At 33.0% G+C, this 22,816-nt stretch overlaps 2 protein-coding genes across 18 annotated transcripts in view; both read left to right on the forward strand.

Moving 5' to 3' along the window:
- The window catches only part of rg (A kinase anchor protein rugose), a 480,528-nt gene that overhangs the window by 298,659 nt on the left and 159,053 nt on the right, over positions 1-22,816 (forward strand). For 10 of the 17 annotated variants that reach the window (XM_036366218.2, XM_036366225.2, XM_070110253.1 and 7 more), the window contains exon 1: positions 2,176-2,412. The exons of the other annotated variants lie outside the window; for them this stretch is intronic. In XM_036366218.2, the coding sequence (XP_036222111.2) occupies positions 2,191-2,412 (222 nt within the window). In that variant the 5' untranslated portion in view covers positions 2,176-2,190. Of the gene's footprint in view, positions 1-2,175; positions 2,413-22,816 lie in introns of those variants that run through there. 17 annotated transcript variants of the gene reach the window in all.
- LOC138857492 (PRL-1 phosphatase-like) lies at positions 4,393-5,255 on the forward strand. Its single transcript, XM_070110258.1, has one exon. It carries the CDS (start codon positions 4,554-4,556, stop codon positions 5,070-5,072), a length of 519 nt encoding a protein of 172 aa, XP_069966359.1. The 5' UTR covers positions 4,393-4,553; the 3' UTR covers positions 5,073-5,255.

Consider the following 22,816-nt stretch of genomic DNA (forward strand, 5'->3'; position numbering starts at 1 on the left):
ATTTCGTGCCGTTAGTCATGTCGACGTGCGAAATATAAATAATTTGAAAATATGCTGCAAATTTTAAAACGCATACTCGGGGAAATTTGTCATAAGTTTGAGGGAAAAGTACTTTTTTTTAATTTAGCAATTTATGGAAAAAGTTTATGCCGTGCATACAAAGTTAGTTCGAAAATTTTTTTTCTGCATTTCGCAGAATTTTAAGCACTAAATTATTTGTTTTTAATAACGAAATATCACTTATAATTGAAATTTGAAAATTTTCGTACCTTCTACATATTCAAACTTGAAAACTCATTTATTTATTATTTTTTATTTCAATATTTAATTGTATTTCCGTGAATAGGTCTGATCTCTTCCATAAACTGAACAATTTGCATTAAATTTGTAATTATTGGTTGCTTTTAGGGAGTAAAAGCGCAAATATACTTATAATTATTCAAAGCAAATATATTTTATAGCATAAGAGAAAAAAAAATCTGTCATAACAATTTTTGAGTCACTGATCAGTGATGTTTGCAAAAAAATTTAATATTCAAAGAAGTTTTAATATTGTGCTACAATTTCTACTTTTATAATATAAAAAGTGTCTAAAAAAAATTTTAATTAAAAAATCGCATGCGATATTTCTCAACTGATTCAAATATTACAATTTAATATCTATAATACTTTTTCTTAATATCTAGTGATTCTTCATTAATTTTTTTCAGAATGACGCTATTAGTGCGTCTTATATACAATATAGCTGTATTATAATTATTATTTTGGCGATGTGACAACAATACGAAATAGCTAGATAGAAAAACTTTATATTTGTAAAAGAAATTCGTTTAGACTTCAAATCGTTTTAGTTCGTCAATTTTAGAGGCAGATTCTTTAACAATAAGCTTGCCACCTGTATGGAATTTTTAACCAAACAAAATTCGTAATAAAGCAAGACTAAATAAAGAATTTTGTATACTTGTTGTTACAATTTTTTTTAGCAACGTTGCACCCTGTTTTAAATTTTAAACTTCATGAAGTTAAAATTATTAAAACATGGGTAACAAGCTAATTAACTCAAATGAGATAAATACTGGTAAGATATAAACTCAAATAGCCCAATTCCATTCACATTTGGCGCTAAACATAATCATTTTTAATAAAAATTGTTTACTTAATTTCTAATGAAACTCTTCTGTACCATACAGGATGTGAAATGTATTGCGTCTGACGTGTTTTCTTAGTGAGTTATCGTTCTTTTAGCAATTTTCAACATAACCATTATTTAATGTGATTATTTCTTTTTTCCATTATACGAGTTTATATATAATATATTTTTGAGAATCAGTTGAGAAACCGCGTTTATTCCGTTTTCTATTAGACACTGTAAAATTATGCGCGTTGTATAACATCTTCTTCACTTCATTATAGAAAAGGATTATAACTTCAAAATTTGTCGGAAATTTATGAAAAATAAAACATTAGTGAAAAAAGACAACAATGAAATCAAAATAAATACTTATGTACAAAAGGAAGAAATATTAATATTAATAAGAAAGTCTTGTAGAGGAATTATATGCTAAAAAAATTAAAAAAAAAACACAAACTGTATACAGAAATACTTATTTATAAGAGTGAAAGAAAAACTTATAAAGCGTAACGAAAACGTTTTCCAGTAATCGAGTACTTGGCGTTGATAAAAAGATTATATTTTAGGCGACAATTTGAACCTAAAATAAGAAACTTTTATTAAAACACATAAATACTTTTGAAAAGAATATGCAAAGGTTTATAGACAAGTAAACTGCCTGCTAAGTAGGCCAAATTCTTACCAACAACAACGAACAACAAAAAGTATGGAAAATAAATTATCATGAATATATAGAGAGTAAAATACAAATCAAATGCTACAACAAAAATAAAAACAATAAAAAATCACCTAACTAATTGCCAATGTAATTGTGCAGCAATTTGTAGCAACAACAATCACAAGTAATGTCAAACCGCGATACAATAATTACAGTAGTGAGATAACTTAGAGAACAACATAAACACCATGGTGCACTTACAAAAAAAATCACAACAAATAACTAAGAATTAAACGTAAAAATCCTAGAATTGAAAAATCCAAATTATATTTAGACAAATTGAAGCATTAGAAAAATAAATCAAATAAGCGCAAACCCTTTAGTGGTGTAGTATAATAAAATGGATTCTTTGGAGCGTCTGTTGCGCGCTGCACCGCTGCCGCGCACGCTAACCAGCGTTAATGGCGCCGTCGCTAAGGGGCAACAACGCGCCTTGGTGCACGCCTCTTTAGCGGCAGCCACCGTCGGTCGTAAGGGACGCCACTTGACGGGCACATTTTGTCTTACTGGCGACACCATGGAGGGTATTATACAGTGTTTGGTCTTCTTGAAAGCGTTTTCGGTGAGTAACAGGTGGTTTGAACGGTAAAAGAAGCTTCAATGGTTAATATGCTTGTTTTCAAACTTTTTATAAATTATGTTGAGGTATGCTAATTTGACATTTGATCGATGTCGCTATCCATATTTTTATGGATTTTATTTTGAACGTCGTAATAATTAGGGTGGACCGAAAAAAAATTTTTTTTTCAGTTTTAAAGTAAATTTTTGAGTTAAAATTTTTATTTCGTAAAAATTTTGTGATAAGTGAGATGTTAGAAAAATACTTTTTTTTTGTCACTTTTCGTTTTGTCCAAAAATTATTTTTCTTATAATCTACAGATTTTACCCTCAGGCTAAGCAAAAAAAAATTTTTTTTTTCGCTCCACCCTACTATATATTGATCAATAACTTCTGTAAGATTTTAAAATACTTTATATATATATATATTCTTGCCATGTTTTGTAGTAGTGTAGGTGAATAATTTGAAAACGGCTAATTTTTCCCAACTATCGCATATAATTTATCAGTTATATCAGTAGGACCATAAGTTTGCAATGCTTTCTAATTTTTTTAAGATCATAAGTTTTTAATGCTTTCTATAAACTTCCATCTCGTCGAATAGTTATGAAAGCAATAGAACTATTGTACGCCTGAAATGAGTATTTGTAAATACTTTTCTTCCTGGTATTCACTTCGCTAAACCTAGAATCCCCTGTAATGTAGCGGTTGGGCATCAGTGATACATACGCATGCCGGCATCTGCATTTTCGCCAACTGTTAAAAGTTGTGAATGACACTCTTGACGTCCATGATGCCGCTTCATATATAAGTAGATGGCCGTTTTTGATGAATTAATTTTAAACTTAACGTTTTCGCCTCATCTTTTTGCTATGGTGTTTCCTTCTTGAATTATAACACACAAAGTGCTCTTAAACTTTTCTCTTGCAACAATGACTATGTCATCCGTGCTAATCCACTACAAAGGCGACAGCACTCTCCCCCAAAGTCATCCCTGGCTCTTTTCTAGTTGGATGCTACATTAGCCTATATTGGTATCGATTATAAATGGTCATAGTTCTGAGAACTGCAATTATCCACCTTATAATGGGTGGATTATCTTGCCTCCATGCCAGTGCTCGAGTAACACAGTTAAACAACGTTGACAACTGTGTCCAGCTAAATAGTAATTTCCAAGGTTACAAAACCAGGCACGCGTTAAATTTGTGGAAGAGCCTTATTCTTTTTCACTATTTTTTCTCTAATTAGTGTTTTGTTAAATTAACATATAACTTTGTTAGTTAATAAATTAATTTTTATTTTGTATGAATTTCTATTGAAGCAATTTTTTTTTTTTAAATATATTATTAAATTTCATTTAAGTTTAATTTCTTTTATTTGTAACCCTGTTTGCTTGTATACTATTTTTAAACTCTACAAACCAATCGACTGTGACGGCCGTTTACTGACATTTTTGTTGATTGGATTAGGGCAAAATTTTAATTTACTGTTTGTGAAACCAATTCAAGCATACCTTTAGGGTCAGACAGCAGTTTTGAGAGCAAATATTGAAAATAATAATATAAACCTAAACTTGAATGACTAGAAGTATAAATATATATTTATGTGTGCCCAAGATCGAAACCTTTTTATTTGTTATATAACAAGGGGTTCAAAAGCAAAATTATTCATGATAAAGGTGCGCACGATTAAACGTTTAAACGACTAAGTGTTTACATGAAATTTTATTGCTCTTCGGAGACTAATCAACAATGTTTTAAACCTTTTTTAGGCATTATATAAAATAAATATAATATATGTACCATAATTTTGAATGTGTGTGTAATTATATTTTTTGCATTTCTCTTTACAGGTGAGTTTGTTAATGGCACTACTACAGCACTCCTAAAGTTATGCTATGATTTTTGTTACACTCATTCAGTTTAGAACTACTTGTGGGCACACAGTGAGTGTTTATGATATTCGAATTTTGACAAATAACTTTCGAAGTATGCTATTTACTTTTGTATTTAAATTTTATTTCATAAATTTTAACAAAATTCTTGGAAAATAGTAAGATACACATATAAATAATACGCGACTGTAATCGTCTACAAGAGAAACGTGGGCCAAAGGCTTAGCAGGGCCATTTCTCTTGTTGTCCAAATGCCGGTCACACCAGTACGGCCCTCCACGCCAACGGATGTCATCGAGTTCGCAGGCATGCGTTTTCTCATCACCGATACACCGCACAATATCACCCTCCGACGGTACATACGTAACTTACAGAATCACGATGTGTCGTTGCTGGTCGGCGTTTGCGATGTCAATTACGATCTAACGCCGTTTGCCGATGCCGGTATTGAGCTGAAGATTTTGCATTTCCCGAATGGCACTTTCCCTAATGAGCGCTTGAAGAAGCAGTGGTTCCGCCTGCTGCACGAAAACATAACGGAACATCCCGACACGTGCGTAGCTGTGCACTGCCAAAGCGGTTTGGGGCGAGCAGCGCTGCTGGTGGCCATCGCTTTAATTGAATTGGGCATGAGTTTTGATATTGCAGTCGCGGCCATACGGAGCAGGCGTAGAGGGGCCTTCAGCGAGGCGCAATACGAGTACCTCAGTCACTATCAGCCGGAATTGTTTATTGGACAACGCAAATCGGGTAACTGTACACTGCAGTAGTGTTGGTGATGTTGCAGGAAGTCTGAAAACAGAAACAGAAAATAAATACAGTTACCACTTAGATTAGTATGCGTGTGTTTGTGTGTGTCAGCGGCTCCTAAATATATACCACAATACATGTATATGTATCTAATGAGATTAAATTATACCGTTATTTGCATGCGCGCAATTTTGCCAAATTAAGCAACTGCTTATGCTCTATTTTTCGCTTGACTCACCTATATACAAGGTGCGTTCCAAAGTAAACAGTAAAAAAGTAACAAAGTAAACTCTAGTGGCGCCTTCTATATGTCGACTAGTGCGTTAGAATCTGCTTCCTTTATCGGCTTCCAGTAAAAATTTCATGACATTTCATCTATTGAAAGTGAAGTTATTGAGTTTTAAGTGTCAGTATGTTTTTGTCATCGGTGCGAAAATGAGCTTCGAACATAGAGCCAACATTAAATTTTATTTTAAAATTGGTAAAATTTTTACCGACACGTTTCAATTGATGAAACAAGTTTATGCCACGAGTGGTTTCAACGTTTTCAAAGTGGTCGTGAGGACATAAATGACGATGAGAGATTTGAAAAATCGCGCCTGGAGAAATGAAAAGTGAAGAAAATGCTGATTTGTTTTTATGATTTCAATGGAAGATGGAAGTTGGTGTTTGTTGCACGATAATGCGCCGTCTTATCGATCGACGCTTGTGGCCGATTATTTTACCAAAAATCACATTTTACCAATCAACCACTCCCCGTATTCACCTGATATGGCACCGTGCGACTTCTACCTTTTCGGAAAAATGCATTTGCCGATGAAAGGAAAGCGTTATGCAGACGTGGAGGCCAATCAAAAGGCTTGCACCGGCATACCGGGCAACGAGCTAAAACACTCGTTCGACATGCTTTTGGACCGTGCAAAAAGCTGTATTAAAGCAGAAGGAGACTATTTTGAATAAAATTAATTGATTTTGCCGATAAAACCATTTGTTTTGTCTTGTTTTTAAAGTCCGGTTTACTTTGGAACGCGCCTTGTACATTCATACTTCCATACATTATTTGTTATTGTACTTACAACAATTGCAAACTTTCGCTTTCGCAAATGTTTCTGGTTTCTAAGTAATGCTTCTTTTGAATTCAGCATTTGTCGCGTACTTCTTTTGCGCTGCAAACTTTTAAGTTATGCTGCTGCAACAACAATACAAAAAAAATATATTGTTGAAGTTTTTAAAAGCGAAATTTTAAACGCTTTTACAGTCGCACTCAGACTGAATTCTTTTCAACAAGCTGTTGCCCTACTCCCGTTAAGCGAAAGTGAATAACGAAAATAAAAAATGCAAATTTCCTGTAGGTGGCAACAACAGGCTCTAACATTTGTATTAAGTTGTGTTTGCTGACTACCTATATATATACGTATATGTATATACACTTACTCGTATATATAAACAGCGAGCGAAAATAAATGCGTATATGTAATATTTAATTCTTCCTTTGAAACCTTTGCTTACGTTTAGACTCTTATTTATTGTACATACTAACTCACATATATATGTACTAAAATGTTACAGCCGCGTATTAAAAGCCAGATGTTTGCATACATTAGCAGCAGCTTGCTTGAATGATGGCTAAAAGTTGTGGCCAACTGGTGTATTATGTACTGTGAGGTTATATCCACTTGCATTTTAGAAAAGCCGTTTTTTTTTTCAATTTTGTTTTTAGGGGCATTTTATTTAATAAATGAATAAAAATAATGTACAATTACAATTTTTAATATAGTTTAATAATCGGTAATTCATTTTGAAGCATTTTGGATCCCCTCGATCCCGGTGCTGATCTCCAGCAGGAACTCCTAAAGAGGGTGCCTAACGGTGAAGAAAATTTCGCCGCTTAAAATTGAGATTACAAAAACAAAAAAATATTATAAACAATTATTTTAAAAAAAAATTATTATAAAAAAAATTATTAAAAAAAATTATTATTAGAAAAAAATTATTAAAAAAACTTATTATTAAAAAAATGTATTATTAAAATTAAATTATTATAAAAAAAAGAACAAAAAATTACACTTCAGAGTAGTTTTAAAAATCGGAACTATTAACAGAAATATATTTTCTTTAATCTTATCCTGACAACGAAATTGGAATTTTAAAACTCCGAAACTGTTCTAAATTAGGGTTTTTTCGATTTTAAGTCGAAATAAGGTTTTCTCCTAAATATATTATGAATATAAAAAATTAAGTGTGTTTGAGACATAAGAAGGTAAGCTTACACCAATGCACAAAAAAAAAAATGTTTTTTGACCAAGATAAAAATAAAAAACCTGAAAAACTTAGATATTGAAGTTTTAAATAAATTTGGAGGTTATGTGAAAAAGTTGCTAGCATCAAAGTTCTAGACCTTTGCATTACCTAAAACTTTGCTATTAAACTATTTTCTATTGAACTCGTAGTTTTGACGAAAATGGAAATAAACAATTTTTAACTCTTAAAAATTCCACCACGCCCCTCCTCTTTCCTTTTTCCACAAAAGATCGCCCGTCAATTATTTTTTCATTTTTGTTATTATTATTATTATATATTATTATTTTTTTGTAATGATTTTCAACCTACTTTACATTTCTTTCACTTATTACCATTTTTAAAGGCTTCTGCACTGATCTTTATGGCCAAATTATAAAGATTTCTTTATACCACATTGAAGATCTTTCAGGCTGCCTGCCTTATTTATTGTAAGCTTAGGAATTTTTACCACTTACAGTCTTTTCTTTTCTAAAAAAAAACCATCTCTAACTGCAAGATAACGTAGAAAAAAGAGGCGAAAAAATTATCATTCGCGTTGTTGTAAAGTTACAAAAAATAATCCATGGTTTGAAAACCTACAAGTTTCCAATTAAAAAAAAAAAAAACAAATTAGTTTATGTCTGTACAGCAACTGACAACTTTTTCCATTTAATTTTTCTAGAAAACTTTTTCCTACCAAAACCTTGTTAGAATACAAATCTTGCCAAAACATTATTTTTGAATAGAATTTAACATTTAAACTACTTCAGAGAGTGTTTTCGACTGTTGTAAACCTCACATCATTTCTGCTGACAGCTGATTAAATAAATAATATAATGGAATATAAACTGATTGTTGTTTAACTACAGTCAATACGTAGCTATCTACCACTTTTTGGGTGTGGAAGCCGTCTACTAATAAGATCATATAAAATTGATAATTTCATAAAGCACACATCACTCCGTAAATAATGTCAGCCCACCGAAAGCATTTCCGATATTATAAAACTTAATAGTAGGCTGTATATCAAAACTGTTTTCAAGTTTAAAAAACATCAATTCAGATCAGATGTTCTGAAGGGTTTATAGGCAAGTTACTAGCTTGATCTTCTGCTACTCTAAATAAATTGTACATAATTTGTTGCTCAGGCCTAACTAGTTCGCTTAGTTTGATTATTTTAAGATTGCTGGAGTTCCGTGTTTACCCGTCCGTCCAACTAAAGAACATTTCTTTCTGCTTCCTCTCGCTCAAACATATTTTTGGTGGGTTGCGCTTTTTCCTCTATGTCTCTAAAACGCACTCAGTAAAATGAAAAGTTTTCCGATAATTCAGTGTCATACAATATCTATGTACAAGTATATTATATTACCTGATATTCGAAATAATTTGAATCTTATGTGAAGCACCGATATTATTATTTTTATAATTTTGAATTGAGTACGTGGATTTAAATTATTGAAAGCAAATGAAATATATCAATCAAAAATCGTGTGGTAATTGGTACGATATGTGTCTTTTTCGGATTAGTTCGCATTTAGCCTGAAAGTTTTGGTTTAAAGGATGTATTTTTCTAACTAGTTCGTTACCAGTTTGTAATTAACAAGTATTTGAGTATTTTTTATTACTAGTTTGTTGTCTTAATGCAAACTTTCCTATATATTTTTAGGCTACTAAATGTTTTTGCTACTAGTTCGCTGTTCTCTGCAGGGTATATGCATAAGTAAGTCTAATTTACAAATGTGTACAACTTAATTATGAGCGAAGCCTGTCTATTTCCCAACAGAAAGCGTGTTAAATGAGCTTTGAAGGATTTTATGCATTACACCGCTTTAGATTTAATATTTTCTGAAACACATCCGAAATATACAAACACATTTAATAGTGTGTTTATGTATGGTTTTGCTAAAGGTCTTCATTTAATATGCACAGAAATTTTCTACAAAAGAAGCAAACAACAAGCAAGTGACAGTTCTCATTTCATTTCCACTTCATTACATCACAAAAAATGATAACAAATGCCAACCTGCAATTTTCACACAGCATTATTGAGGATAGTCACACACATACACACGTAAAAAATATTTATATGTTTGTCTATCCTTTGCTTACTTATTGCTATCTATTGTACATCACTAAGGAGTCGCTGTCAAGCGAAGGAATATTCCTGCTTTCTTACCAAAAGTGGCAGCAGCAAATTATTTCAATCCATTTACTCCACACGCAAACACATACATACAAACTCACGAACTTGCAACTCTATTTGACGAGCTAAAACTCTTCGAGTGTATCAATGTATGTATGCATGTGAGTGCTGCTTAAGACAAAGCTCGAGCTTGTCGTAAGCTAGCCGTAAAAACCTGCCAACATACATACATACATGTCAAATAAATTATTTATGCTCAAACGGATATGAGCGCGCACACAATTGCGCTTATATGTGTGAGCTTGTGCTGTTGCTGTTATGCTTCATACATGTATATGCATCCTTCCTTAGTTACCAATCTCTTCGCATATTTGCTTACTTCTCCGAACTACCTAACATATGATACCCATGCTAGCAGTTCATGCTTTCTCATATTTTTCACCTTAGAAGCGTCGCCTCCCTACCCCTTCGCTACCACCCGCCTGCTGCTTCATCCACTTATGTTGTTCAAAATCAGTGCATTTTTAATGATTCATACAACAACAATAATAGCACGCTAGGCTTGAGCCGACAAAAAAATAGCAAAGCAAACAGCGCGTTAGTGTGACTTTGTATGTGTGTGTGTGTGCGGCAGCAGCTTAAGCTTGAGTTCACAATAACAGCAATTGCGAAAGTGTATAACAATAAAATAGACAAGAGTGAGTTTGCAACGCCAAACAAAGTGCAAACAACAAGCACATACTCACAGCCACCTACACCTGCGTTCATATTCAAACACACACACAGACACTTACATGTACTTGTGTTAACTAAAAGCGAGTTCAAGGATAAGCCGCTGAAGGCTAACACGGCGAGGTTGGTGCTCAGCAGCAAATGAAAATAGCTGGCGGTAAATAGAGCAGCATAAAAGTTGCGCTAAGAACGGAAGCTACCGAAAACAGGAAGTTGGTATTATGTGCATGTATGTGTTTACAAAGAATGTTACATACATATATGTCTAGATTATGTGTTCTATATTTGGTCTATGCGTACCCAGTGAGCTAAATTTCAACGTTGTCAATTTTGTAACTTTAAAAAATTTACAATTTTTTTCAATAAAAATTATATTGAAAGATTTAAAAGTATAAACGAGGCACACATTGTGTGAAATAAAAAAAAAAAAACGTTTTTTTATAATAATAAAATGTTCAAAAAAATCAAGTCGATATCTCAGTTTGTTAGTAGTGTTTGAATTACAGCTTTCTAAATTGTAGTCGCTCAGTTCAATCAGCTACATCAGCTTATCTTTAAGCACATTGTTCTCAAAACTACAAACTTCAAATTGGCTCGAGTTTTGCGTAAAATTCAACTTAAAAAAAACGCCGTCATTTTTAAAATTTACGATTTTTTTTCGACAGTATGTCATTGTACAGACAATATCTTCAAGCACAGAAGTTGTTATTTTTTTTAGGTTGCATCCACTAAGAAGTTTGGAATCACTGCAGCGATGGTGGATTTTGTTTTCTATAATTTTTTGTTATACAAAAATTTTTAAACAAAATGATTGAAACGATTTATAGAGTAGTTTTTTTTTAATTGGCAAAAATTCGCCATTTTTTAGGCTTTCACACTAGGAATACTCTTTAAGAACGAGAAGCTCGAAACATGCACTATAACTTTTGGGCTACTCCAACTTCGGTCTTGTTCTGGCGGTGAAACCTTAAACTGAGCGAAACAACTACAAATTATTGTCTGAAAAAACGTTGAAAAGATGCTAGTTTACAACTATAAATTCCACATTGAAGGTGGACTAGTTCAAATTGTATCAATAACGACATAATTATTAACCGATTCATTAGTGAGTAATTTTCTTTGATCATATCTCCCGGCTTTTTGGAATAGAGCACAAAAAGGAAAATCTGTCGTTGAAGTTCACCTATTTTGATTTCATTTTTCTTTATTTATTTTTTGTTTAAACAAAAACGATGTAGTTCTTATTCAGTTAAAAAATGAATGCTCTCTCAGATACTCACTTTTATATAACTTCTCGTTTAGATAGCAAAAAGGTGAAACCAGAAGCATATTAAAGTTCTATAACCAACCAGAAAGCTTTAGGAAAACTCTGTTCTCTCTCTCTCACCATTGCCACCTGTCTGCATCTCCTGAAGACTGATTGGTCTCAGATCATTAGAAAAAGAGCTCAAGGCATGTTAAAAATATTCTAATTTTTCAAAAATCATGTCTCAGGATCTCACTCTTTACATACTGCAGTATATTTTTAATTATTTTCTCTTTCTTACAAATCCAAAAAATTCCGTTCAATATCATCTGGAACTTTTCAATATTCAGAAATTATTTCGTCATCTGAGCTTACTTGTCGATATAGGTAGTCAAAATATAGTTAAAGTTATCAAAGTTTTTTGATCAAGTATCGCTAGCACCTGAAGGGGCAGGCTCTTGTGGGCTAGTTATCAAGCTACCTATATTTGAGGCATTTTTAAAGAGAAAAATGTCATCAAATATCACTTTCTTTATAATTTGCTTAATACTTGAAAAGCAAATGGAAGTTTCGTGGATCAAAGCTGTTTTACCTTGAGCTATAGTTCTTTCAAGTTCGACTACAAATAATTATCATCTCGGAATGAATAAATTTGGCGTTTTGCTCAATTGATTTCAGTCATTTTGTTGTGGATTCGTCTTATTTCATTCAAACTTGCATAATTTCAGGCGAGTTTTTTTATTTCTTCGAACAAATGAGGTAAATGTGTACAAATGTGTTTATGCATTATCATTTAGCATCTATTTCTATGCCATATAGATATTTTTATTTTTACCATTAGAGTAAATATCGTTGGCCGAATTAGAATATAGTAGATTAATCCAAAAGCCTATATGTGGACTATATACAAATAGAGTTATCACTAAAAATCGTACTTCGCTAAAAATAATTAAACAAATAATCAATATTTTCTATTTTTATATGCCTCGAGTTTAAAATAATTTTTTGTTTTTTTGGCGCCGAAATGTAGGCCAGAATTCGCAACCACAACTTTTTATGTTTATCCCGTTTTAGCCACACATTAATGTCTTGTTAAAAATATGGCAACGTTAATAAAAAATTCCGCATAAAAATAAAACTTCTCAAATATTGTAGATAATATTAGAAGCATTGCCGTGTAGTTGAATTTCTTTTCTCCAATTTTCTGGCAATTCCTCCATCATTATGTCTCTATTTGCTTGAAAGTAGAAGAACTCATTTGCACAGTATATTTTTTTGACTCCCTCTCACCTTAAATACGCTCGAATTAGTGACAAACGAGTGGGCGTGTTTGTCCCCACCACTAGCGTGGTTACAAATCAATTGCGGCATATCGTCAATTACTAAGAAAATCAATCACCGAAGTCAACGTGCGTAGGCAGCATGTGGAGTAGGCGTGCAAACGAGTCAGTATTTTTGTATACGATTTAACGCGAACACACTCAAGCATATCATTAGCTGGAGCGGAATAGGAAAGCTTTCAACTAAGCATAGCGCTGACGCCGTAAAATAGGCAAGGCGAAATCTCCAACTCAGCAAACAGAGCAATTTGTCATTATTGCACAGGATGTTGAACTCGCCGATGTTGCAGCAATGTCAAGCAGTGATGTGGCAAGCACGCAGGAGGGTTGCTTGTGGCAAGTCGAAGTGACTAGTGACAAAGTAGGGAGCTTTGCGGCGCCCCAAAAGGCAACGTCAGCAATTCAATTGAGACCACAGCTAAGCACACACTACAACAACAACTACTGAGTGAGGCAAAGCCACAGTCATAGACTTCACAGAGACACTCGAAGTCATCAAATATATTAATATGTTGGCAAATTGTCGTTGTATTTGTATGTATAACTAACACATATGGATGTGCCTGCGTGTAGTTACATTTCCGCTTTATAGCGACGCGTGTGTGCGAGTATGCGACTAGCCGTTAATAGTAGCCGCGTTGCGGATTTGTTGTTGCAGCTCATTTTGACGCCAAGCAACGCGGGTATTTATGCAAATTGCGCTTTGCTGCTTGCGCGCCTTAGCACTTTCACCCCGCTATCTGGCGGCTATTGAATGCTTTGTGGCGTGCCTTCACACAAACACACGCACACAGTCAAGCTTGGCGTTGTTTGTGCGTTGCATTAGGGTGTGGGGGGTGCAAGTAGGGAGCTGTGTGCAGCTGCTTTACAAAAACATCTGTGCTATGAAAGGCGTTATGCATGAATTTCGCTATGAGCACAAACAAACGAAACCTTGCACACACACACACGCATATATATATATTTATTTTAATTTTTGTAAGCAGACTGGTTTGAGTAAGGCTCTACAATGTATGCGCTTCATAACTGACGCGCAGCTGTATGTTTGTACTTGTACGCGTGTGTGTTTCAACATTTGTATATATGCGTGTTGACATTTGCATACGTATGTATGTATATTTGCTGTTCTGTGCCTCCATTGCTACACTTGCTACTTTGCTTGCTCAGAACACGCGCGAAAATATGAAGAAAGGCAAAGAAAAAAGAAAAAAGCAAAAAGTAAACACAAAAACCCAACAACAACAACAAAATAGTGACAAAAAACACATCATTATCACATTTTGTATGCTGTAATGTCTCGAATGCGCCAGCACTGAGCGTATTTGCTACAAGCGAAATGCGAATTCAAACATTGAGCAAACACTAATGCCAACAACAACAACCAAAAACAACAACGAACACGTCAAAATCAATGCACTGTCTAAAATGCGAGGCGGCCAAGGCGCAGCGGCGTGTAATGTGTGTAGCAGCTTTCTAGGCGCAGCGCCGAAGGTTATACACCAGTATAGCAGACACACAGCCATCATTAGAACTCTTGCATATACACACAGGCAAGCGTGTCTTACAGCGCACCAAGCAGCTAGCAGCCACATTTTCTGTTGTGCCGCTGTGTCGCGTGGTTAACGAGTCGTGAAAAGCCCTTTAGCGCTTTGCGTTTGTGCAACGTTCAATTGTACGTGTGTGTGCATTTACTTACTTCTGCACACATACACACCTATTTTTATGTAGCTGTTGTTGTCGCGCCGCTGGCAAGCGCTCGCGTCGGCATTATAACAAATTCACATGAAATGTTGAAATTATTCAGCGTCGAATTTGTAGTCGCACTTCCAGGCGCGCTTTGCGTATTTCTTGCAATTATGTTTTATGTAGGTAGACAGTGGCTTGCCTCTGGCGCCTGTGCGACAGTTGTACGTCTATGCTTCGTTAGCATAAAGCTTATACATATGTATGTAAGAAGAAACTAAGCTGAGTTCTTGGTATAATTATTAAAGTTAATTTCATTTAAAGCACTCAATTTTTAATGAAAATTTATAAAATTTTTGTGAAATATTTAAGCTTAACTCTCGTTTTTACGCCCTCAAGCTGTTTTTAATTGCTAGGGTGTTATTGAAAAGGTATATTCTTGTTGCTATTAATAACATCCCGAATTACTTTTTAATTTACTGCTTTTTTGTTAATTACATGTTATATAACGAGTTTCAATACTTATTTCTTAAGCTTAGCCTCGAGAAAAATTACGAATTCATTTTTCTTTAGTCTTTTAATTTTTTTGTGGGCTTATTTAAGAAACTTTGCTACCAATCGGTGATTCGAGATTCTAGCCTCTCACTAAATCGCAGAAAAAATGTTATTTAATACCTACTTTCTTAATCAGTGAATATAATATTTTCCCCAGTACTAAATATATCAATATATGGAAGAAGTGCAAATTAAGCTAAAGCCTCTATTATGTAACAAGCGTTGTCATCAGTGTGATGTAATAATACGAGGTTTGTTCATAGGAAAAGCTGCATTTAGGTTTTTCGCGGGCTGTGTACATTCGATTATCGATACTTTGTTTTTGTTATAATCAGGCACATATGTTCATCATGTGCTTGCATTAGGAGCCAATTTTAAATTTTGCTTTAAAAATGGAACTAAGTGCTCCAAGGCACTGGAATTAAACGTGTGGCAGCGAAGTATGTTCCAAAATTACTAAATTTTAAGCAAAAGCAATGTCGCATAGCATACGTGTTTTATATCCGAAGCGATTACTTTGAAGGGGACAAAAGTACTTTTCAAAAATATTCAAAATTCACCTTTTCTTTTGAACACGCATCGTTTTGCATAAACCTGATGTTTTTTTTAAGTCAAAAGAAGTATTTTAAAAGTACTGCTGAAAAATACTGTTTGTCCCATGTGAAATCGAATTTCAATATTTTTCTAAAGGTGTTCTTTCTAACTAAGATATATTTTTAAAAGATTTTTAATGAAATCGAACCTATATATACTCTGTCTAGTCGTTAATATTACTTAATTTTTCATAAGAGAGTTTCCTGTTTTACCTATATTATTATCGGCGCCATTCTTCGGATCAATTTTTCGAAAAAGCATTTACCGTTACATCATAATGATACTTTCTACTGTCCCTGAAATGATACTCTCTTATTTTTCCTGCTCTTAAGGATTCTTTAAAATGCTTCGGTTTTTTAGCCAATTTGTCAAAGTCTGTAATTGAAAGAGTTCTTTGCAGAAGCATGAGCCATTTTCTTGATGCGTGATAACTGTTGAATTTAGTATAATATTAATTTTTACCCTTAGTTCTACGAAACTTTTTAAATATTGCTGTCCAGATAAGCAAAGCCTAACTCGATTTTTTAAAAAATTGTCAGTAAATTTTATAACTTTGGTTATTTAATTTTTCTCATCTTAGATATTATTTTTGAATTGGAGAAGTGTTATTTTGTCCATGGCTTAGTAGTATGCAATTTCACTTAATGAGTTATTTATTTCCGTCGAGTTTAGTACTATTTTCAAGTTTTCAAAACTGTTAGGATTTGGTTAGTTTTCGTTTGTATATATATCGCTTTATTCATATTTTATTGGGTCAATATCAAAAAACTGCATAGACCTAACCTCAATAACACTAAGAGCAGTGCTTGGCGAAACTCACTGTAGTAAATAACTCTACTTGTGTATCCACTTTATATTACTCTATTCAATCCAGCTTCATGAAATTTTATCATCAATTTCTATCAATAGTTATACATGGTATATATAAAAAATATTTTGTTTTTGTCTTTTCTTCGTTCTTTTTTACTAGAATAACAAAAAAGTATTTAAGATATTATTTGTCTAAAAACCAATCAGTGGTAAACTTTTGATAAAAATTACTGACAAAATTTGATGAAGTTGGGTTGGAGAGAATATCTTACTAAAATAATTTATAATATGTACATATCTATACATATATATAAATATAAATAATATAAAAAATAATCCTGAGGAATTTAAAGTTATACTTTGATATCTGCCAGTGTCTGAGAAACATAAACCCAAATTGATTTAGTTACATAGAACACTCAGTAAATGTTCAAATCGCTGTTTTTGATAACCAGGTTTGCCCAGAGATTTGTGAATTTTTTAAGAACTTTTGCCAGCCAGTTGAAATTCAATGTGTCTTCAATTACAAGCGGCCACACAAAGACAATGAAAACAATACAAAGCAAATAAGCAAACAAAAACAAAAGTAAAAAACAAAAAATAAATTAAAAATAAAAAAGTGCGGTGCCGAAAACTTTGGAAAAACTTGCAGCTAATGAACTTTAAATAGACCTATGATGCCAGAAGGCACAGAAAGCTCTCGCAAAAATGTCATCAAAAGATGTTAAAACTTTGCTATGAACCTAGCAACCAACAAAACCAAACGCCACGTTCTCGAGTTAAAAGAAACGCGAAAGGTGTAGCAAGAAGTTCGAATGGACATCCTCTTGGAAATGGTCCAAGCGTGAGCAGGCGGCGTTTTCGAGCCTAATATTGCCTGTGTGTTCATTTTTCATTTATGTTCTCCTTTTTTGCTTTTTTCTCGCATGTCGCTGTGAAAAATATGCGCCATACGTTTTCGTCGAATATTTTGCGACAAGCAAGAAAAGACAAATTCTTTTGCTCAAGGCAACAAAAAAGCAATCAAAAACATGCGTATCTACACCCTTTTTGTGGCATAAGTTTTCCAACTCACTCGCATTTCTCAACTTTTACACGTGTCTCTGCCTTTTTTGGTGCCCGCTGGTGGTCCACAGCACATCTCCAAGTTATGACTGCAAAGCACCTAGAACTCTACTACGCATAGGCTTAAGTATTTGATCATTATCGAAATAGTCAAAGAGATGACAAAGAGCTTCGTTAGTTTTTATTGTTGTGCTATGTAAGTTGTTATTTTTATTGCTGTTATGACTTGTCTTATGACCGTTATATAGATTTTTTTCGGGACTAGTAAAAGTATTCACAGCATGTGTGTAGACTTTGTAACAGTTATGAGTGGATGGAAAATTTCAAATACTTTGAAACGAGTGACAAAACTTTTTCTTTCGCTTAGTAAGAAACGTATTATAAGAACAGAAGAAAGAGCGAATAACGTACTAAAGTTTACGTAAAAAACGGAAATAAATAAAATGGAGAATAAAACAATTTCTGTCTAGAAAATAAAAAAAAACTCAAATGCCAGGCACGTTTTCTGATTATAAATGACTCAAGCATGTGAGCCACATATCAGCGACTTGATATCTGCAGGCGGTTATAGTTCACATGAGGTAAGGTAGTTCAAAAGCAGTCACACTTTCTTCATATATACAAGTATAAGTGCAAAAAATCTATAAGAAATGTATATCTGCGATGGTAGTAATGTTTCTAATTTTTCGACAAAAACATTTCTTTTATAATCAAAAAAAAAATATTTTTATGTTAAAAATAGGATAAACGTATTAAATATTATGGTTATTTATTGTAGTATTTTAAACAGGTGGCAACCCTGTTGATTTCATTTTACATTAATGTTATGTAACCCTATTAAGATTTATATATTTATATCATATTTACATAATCATTTTAATTTTAAATTTAAAAAAAGTGGCAACCCTGTCCTTTTAAATAATGTTTTTTTGAATATTTATTTTGTTTAAAACTCAACTACTGCAAAATTGCTTACCTGATCAAATATAATTAAGATATATTTTCGCTTTTCATTTATCAGTTCAATAGTGACTTAGCTATTTCTGAAAATGTCACAATCCTCTTAAAAAATATTTGCGATATCAAGCTGTATTTAACGACTCTTTTGACGTCCAACAAATTATTTTCCTAAAATAAATTTTATAAACACGTGGCAACCTTTTCGGTTTTCCTGGAAAATATTTTTTAAGCTTGGTTAAAAGTTGTACTGAGTTTAACTCATAACTTCGGCAACACTATTTTGAGTTTTTTTCCATAAAAGACGTACTTGGAATTTTATTTGAAGAAACCATATTTATAACTTTTTCTCAAAAGAACAGAGCACAAGTTTCATTTTATTCATACTGTTTTAATTACTTTCGCCAAAAATAAAATACTTTTCTTAATTGCTATTTGACAGGTGGCAACTCTCCTTATTTTTTTCTTTTAATTGAAGCCCGTATCATAATAAGTTTGTCCTTCAAAACTGTGTATCTTTGTATATTTTACCTCTCTCTGCCTTGCCAAACTCAACCAGGCCTCTATGACAGATCTAGTTTCCGAAAATTGTAATCTGTATAGTGGAGGAAACAGCGCAGTATAAAACGAAAACGTTATTTAATTTTTTTTTCGAGATTTACAATTATAAAAAAATATGCGTTTTTTAGCTCATGACGAACTTGAAATCGTTTATAATTTTTGTTTTTTTGTCAATTGCGCGGATGCAACATCGCTAACAAAATATACAACAAACAAAACACCTTTTGACTTATTATAGCAATCTTTTTGAAAAAACACGAAAAATGCTTAAAGTTGACAGGAAAATCATGATTGATCACTTCTGAATGACAACATCGATACACAATGCCGTGTTTGTCACCTACTTAGTGTGCGAAGTGAATACATTTGTCCATCAATCAAAAATAACAAAAGAAATGTGGAAATTAAGCGCTAATTTTCAGCTAAAACAAATGCGCCAAGCATAAGCTTTAAATATATAGCGACGAGTATTTAAGTGCCACTGAGTGAACTGTCAAAATTAGAGCTTGCCGAGTGTAAAATGCAAATGAGACAATTCATTAATTAAATACCTAAATTGCGTTAACCAAATGGGATGCCATATTAAAAGAAGGAAAAATGAAAAAAAAATATAGAAATTCCAAAAAAAAATTTAAAAAACAATCACTTTTATTTTTCACTAGTCCTCAGACCTAATTGGCGTTGCGTAAAGCTCATTAAATTCATTTGTCAACAGTTTTACTGCGTATCGACTGCGAATTTCAATAAAAAAATAAATACAAAGTAATCGAAAGCTAAAAGTATACAAAAAAGCAACAACTTTACAGCTGAAACAAGTATAACAAAAGCATGGAAAAATTGGTTGGCCGTCAGCACGCTGAGATAAATGTATTTGTGTACATATACACCGCCACGACGGAGAGAGTTAATTGAGTGTGCGGATTATTTGTGAGCCGTAAATGCGTCTTTGATAGTCGGCACCTGCGAGAAAGTGAGGAGAGGATGGTGGAATGGATGCAAACAGTCGAAGTTATAAGAAATAAGACGCAAGGTATATACTTAGAAAAAGTTGTATTAGGTATTCTAGCCGATACATACATACACATATTTTTTTACTTTCATTAACGAGCATTGAGCGCCATGGCGTATGAGTGACTTCACTTTGGTATTGGCACATGTGGCAAGCTGATTACGCTGCGTAGTAATTTGCAACTTACTTAAGTGCGTGCTTCGCTTTATTATTCTCACAGTCGAGCTTACTCACTAATTATCACTCTCATTCTCTCTTTCTCTTAATGATAAAGCAACAATTCGCAAAAGTTCCAGTTGATTAATTTGCTATGGATAAGTGGGTTCTACCAACTTTTTCTTAATTAAAATTAATTTTTCGATATTTCCATAAAGTGGCTGAGTAATTTCTATGGGCTATAAGTATCTAGTTAAATGTGTGGCGAGGTTGATTTAAGAAACGAACGTTTGAGGTTAGGGATGCAATTTCATTTAGTACTGGGAGTTTAAATTAACAAGTAAACTAATTCATTGTTTCCAGATGGTTTTATGCTAATCTTTGATTTACATATATGAATATAAATTTGTTTACAATATGCATTATATATATTTATTTTATATTTATACTTTTAAAGAGCGTGCAAGTTTAAGTTAAAGTAAAGGTTTAAACAGGGTTGCCACATTTATTAAAAATTTAGTCATAAATATTCATTTTTACTTATGACACATTTATTATCGACATATAGACATAGTATATTTACATTGTAGTAGGTGATTCATTTTAAATACTATTGTTGCTGTCCACTGAAACGCTTAGCATCACATTTCTCTACAAACAAATTTTAATAGATTTGTCAGGCTAGTTCGAAACTAAAAACTCAAATATATAAGCAATATCAAAAAATTCAATTTCAAAGCGTTTACGAGTTTATTTACAGTAAAAGTTGGAACAGGGTTGCCAACTTTATTGCATTTTTTTAAATAAAAATATAATATATTTTAAAATTTTGAGTAAATATATGTAAAGCAAAGGCATTATACAGTTATACGGCTGTAGGACGTTGCCACCTGCATTGTGATATAAAAAAGTAAAAGAAAAGTGCTTACAAGCAGTAAAACTCCACCTCAAGAAACTTGTCTTAGCTAAAGCTTTATAAAATAAAAAGTAATTCTAAAGAACTACATAGTGTTTGTATGCATGTCTTCCACTTCGCAATCTATAAACCAACTGCCACTTACAGCTGCAGCCACACAATTTAATTGCAAATATGCCAGTGCAACTCAATTTACTGCGCTTGTCGCGGAGATTGACAGGGAAATAACAATTTGAGTTTTATCTTCGCCGCACTCAATCACTTCCGCTCCATTTTCAATATTAAATAGCTGCCGCTTTACTTAGCTGCACGTATAAATATATATATATATTATGTATATATAGATACATATATACTACAGCAAGTACTGGCGCGAAATAATGCTATTTTCCTTATTCACTTTCCTCATGCTGCAATATGCCACCGCATCTTCGTTGCCATATCTATGATCTGCATTTAAGTAGCTCCGCTGCTCGTTCAGCACAGATTTTAAACGCTGATTGGTTTTTGTTCGAAATTTGGAGTGACGTTCTGCCACTCACTTTATTTTTATAATGGCACATAGCTTTGGTGCAGCTTCTTATTTACTTATTCGAGAAGTAGATGTTGCATTTTTTAGTTTCGCTTTTTTCAGCATTTTTGGTTTTGAGGAAAGTATGCCATTTTGAAGTGCTGAATTTGAAGTGATCTTCCACAAAGCTGCCAACTTTTATGCGTCATTATATTTTGAGTAGTTACTTTCCAAACAAAGCGATATTTTAGCACTTATGAACTATCTTTTGAGTCGAACTTAACGAAAGTATACCATATTTAGGAGTGGGATGACTTCATTTTTAAAGTGGGTGGGTACCAAACGGTTTCGAGTATGAGTAGTTGACATTTCACTTCTTTCATCAGTGATGTAGCAATTTGACATTAAAAGTTATTAGTTTTTACGTTGTGTTGCGCTCATTTTCGAAATTGTATCTTTTTGTTATATAAAAAAGAAAGTTTGAAGTATATGGGATGGGATTGGCATTTCGAAGGAACTTGACAGAGTATCGCAAAAGATGCTTATAAGTAAGTTAGCTTATTTATTGTTCTATTCATCATTATTAAAACGGCTTCAGCCACATTTGTCCAATAAATTTTGTGTAGTTTTTCAAATAAAAAAAAAAAAATGATCTACAAACAAATTGGCTGCTTTATAGCTTAAGCACTACACTAATTGCCACAGTTTCTTGTTGTCCATAACTTCTACAATTTTTATTATAAAGGAATCGGTATTTAAATTTATCTGCAAATTTAAATAAGCAAATCGCCGCTTTATAGTAATTTTTACTATGTTCTTTTCCTCTCACAAAAATATTAGAAGTATGGCTCATAATCTTACATACTTGCACTAAACCATAAAACCGCTTTAGAAAGCACAGACAAAAACTTAAATATACGCATAATAACGATGATACTTATGCACTGTAAACGCGGCGACAAACAAGCTATAGCGCAAACAAGCACAAAACCTAACGGAAATATGTGTTCTGTAGAAAACTTTAACGAAGCATTCAGTGCTGTACTGATATAAAATAATATTATTTTTTTGCGATTCTAGACTACAGGTTGTGAGGCCAGTGATAGTAGTAACTGATGATATTAGCAGCAGCTTGTTTAGACAAAAGAATAAGGTATTCGTTTTCAAAATTGTTGAAATATTGTTTACTAAAAATAATTTTTTATA

The sequence above is a fragment of the Bactrocera oleae genome, chromosome 5 (assembly GCF_042242935.1).
Source record: "Bactrocera oleae isolate idBacOlea1 chromosome 5, idBacOlea1, whole genome shotgun sequence".
Lineage (NCBI taxonomy): Eukaryota > Metazoa > Arthropoda > Insecta > Diptera > Tephritidae > Bactrocera > Bactrocera oleae.

What these genes read in the sequence shown, in the direction of transcription:
- LOC138857492 (XM_070110258.1), top strand. Translation starts at nt 4,554, where the DNA reads ATGCCGGTCACACCAGTACGGCCCTCCACGCCAACGGATGTCATCGAG.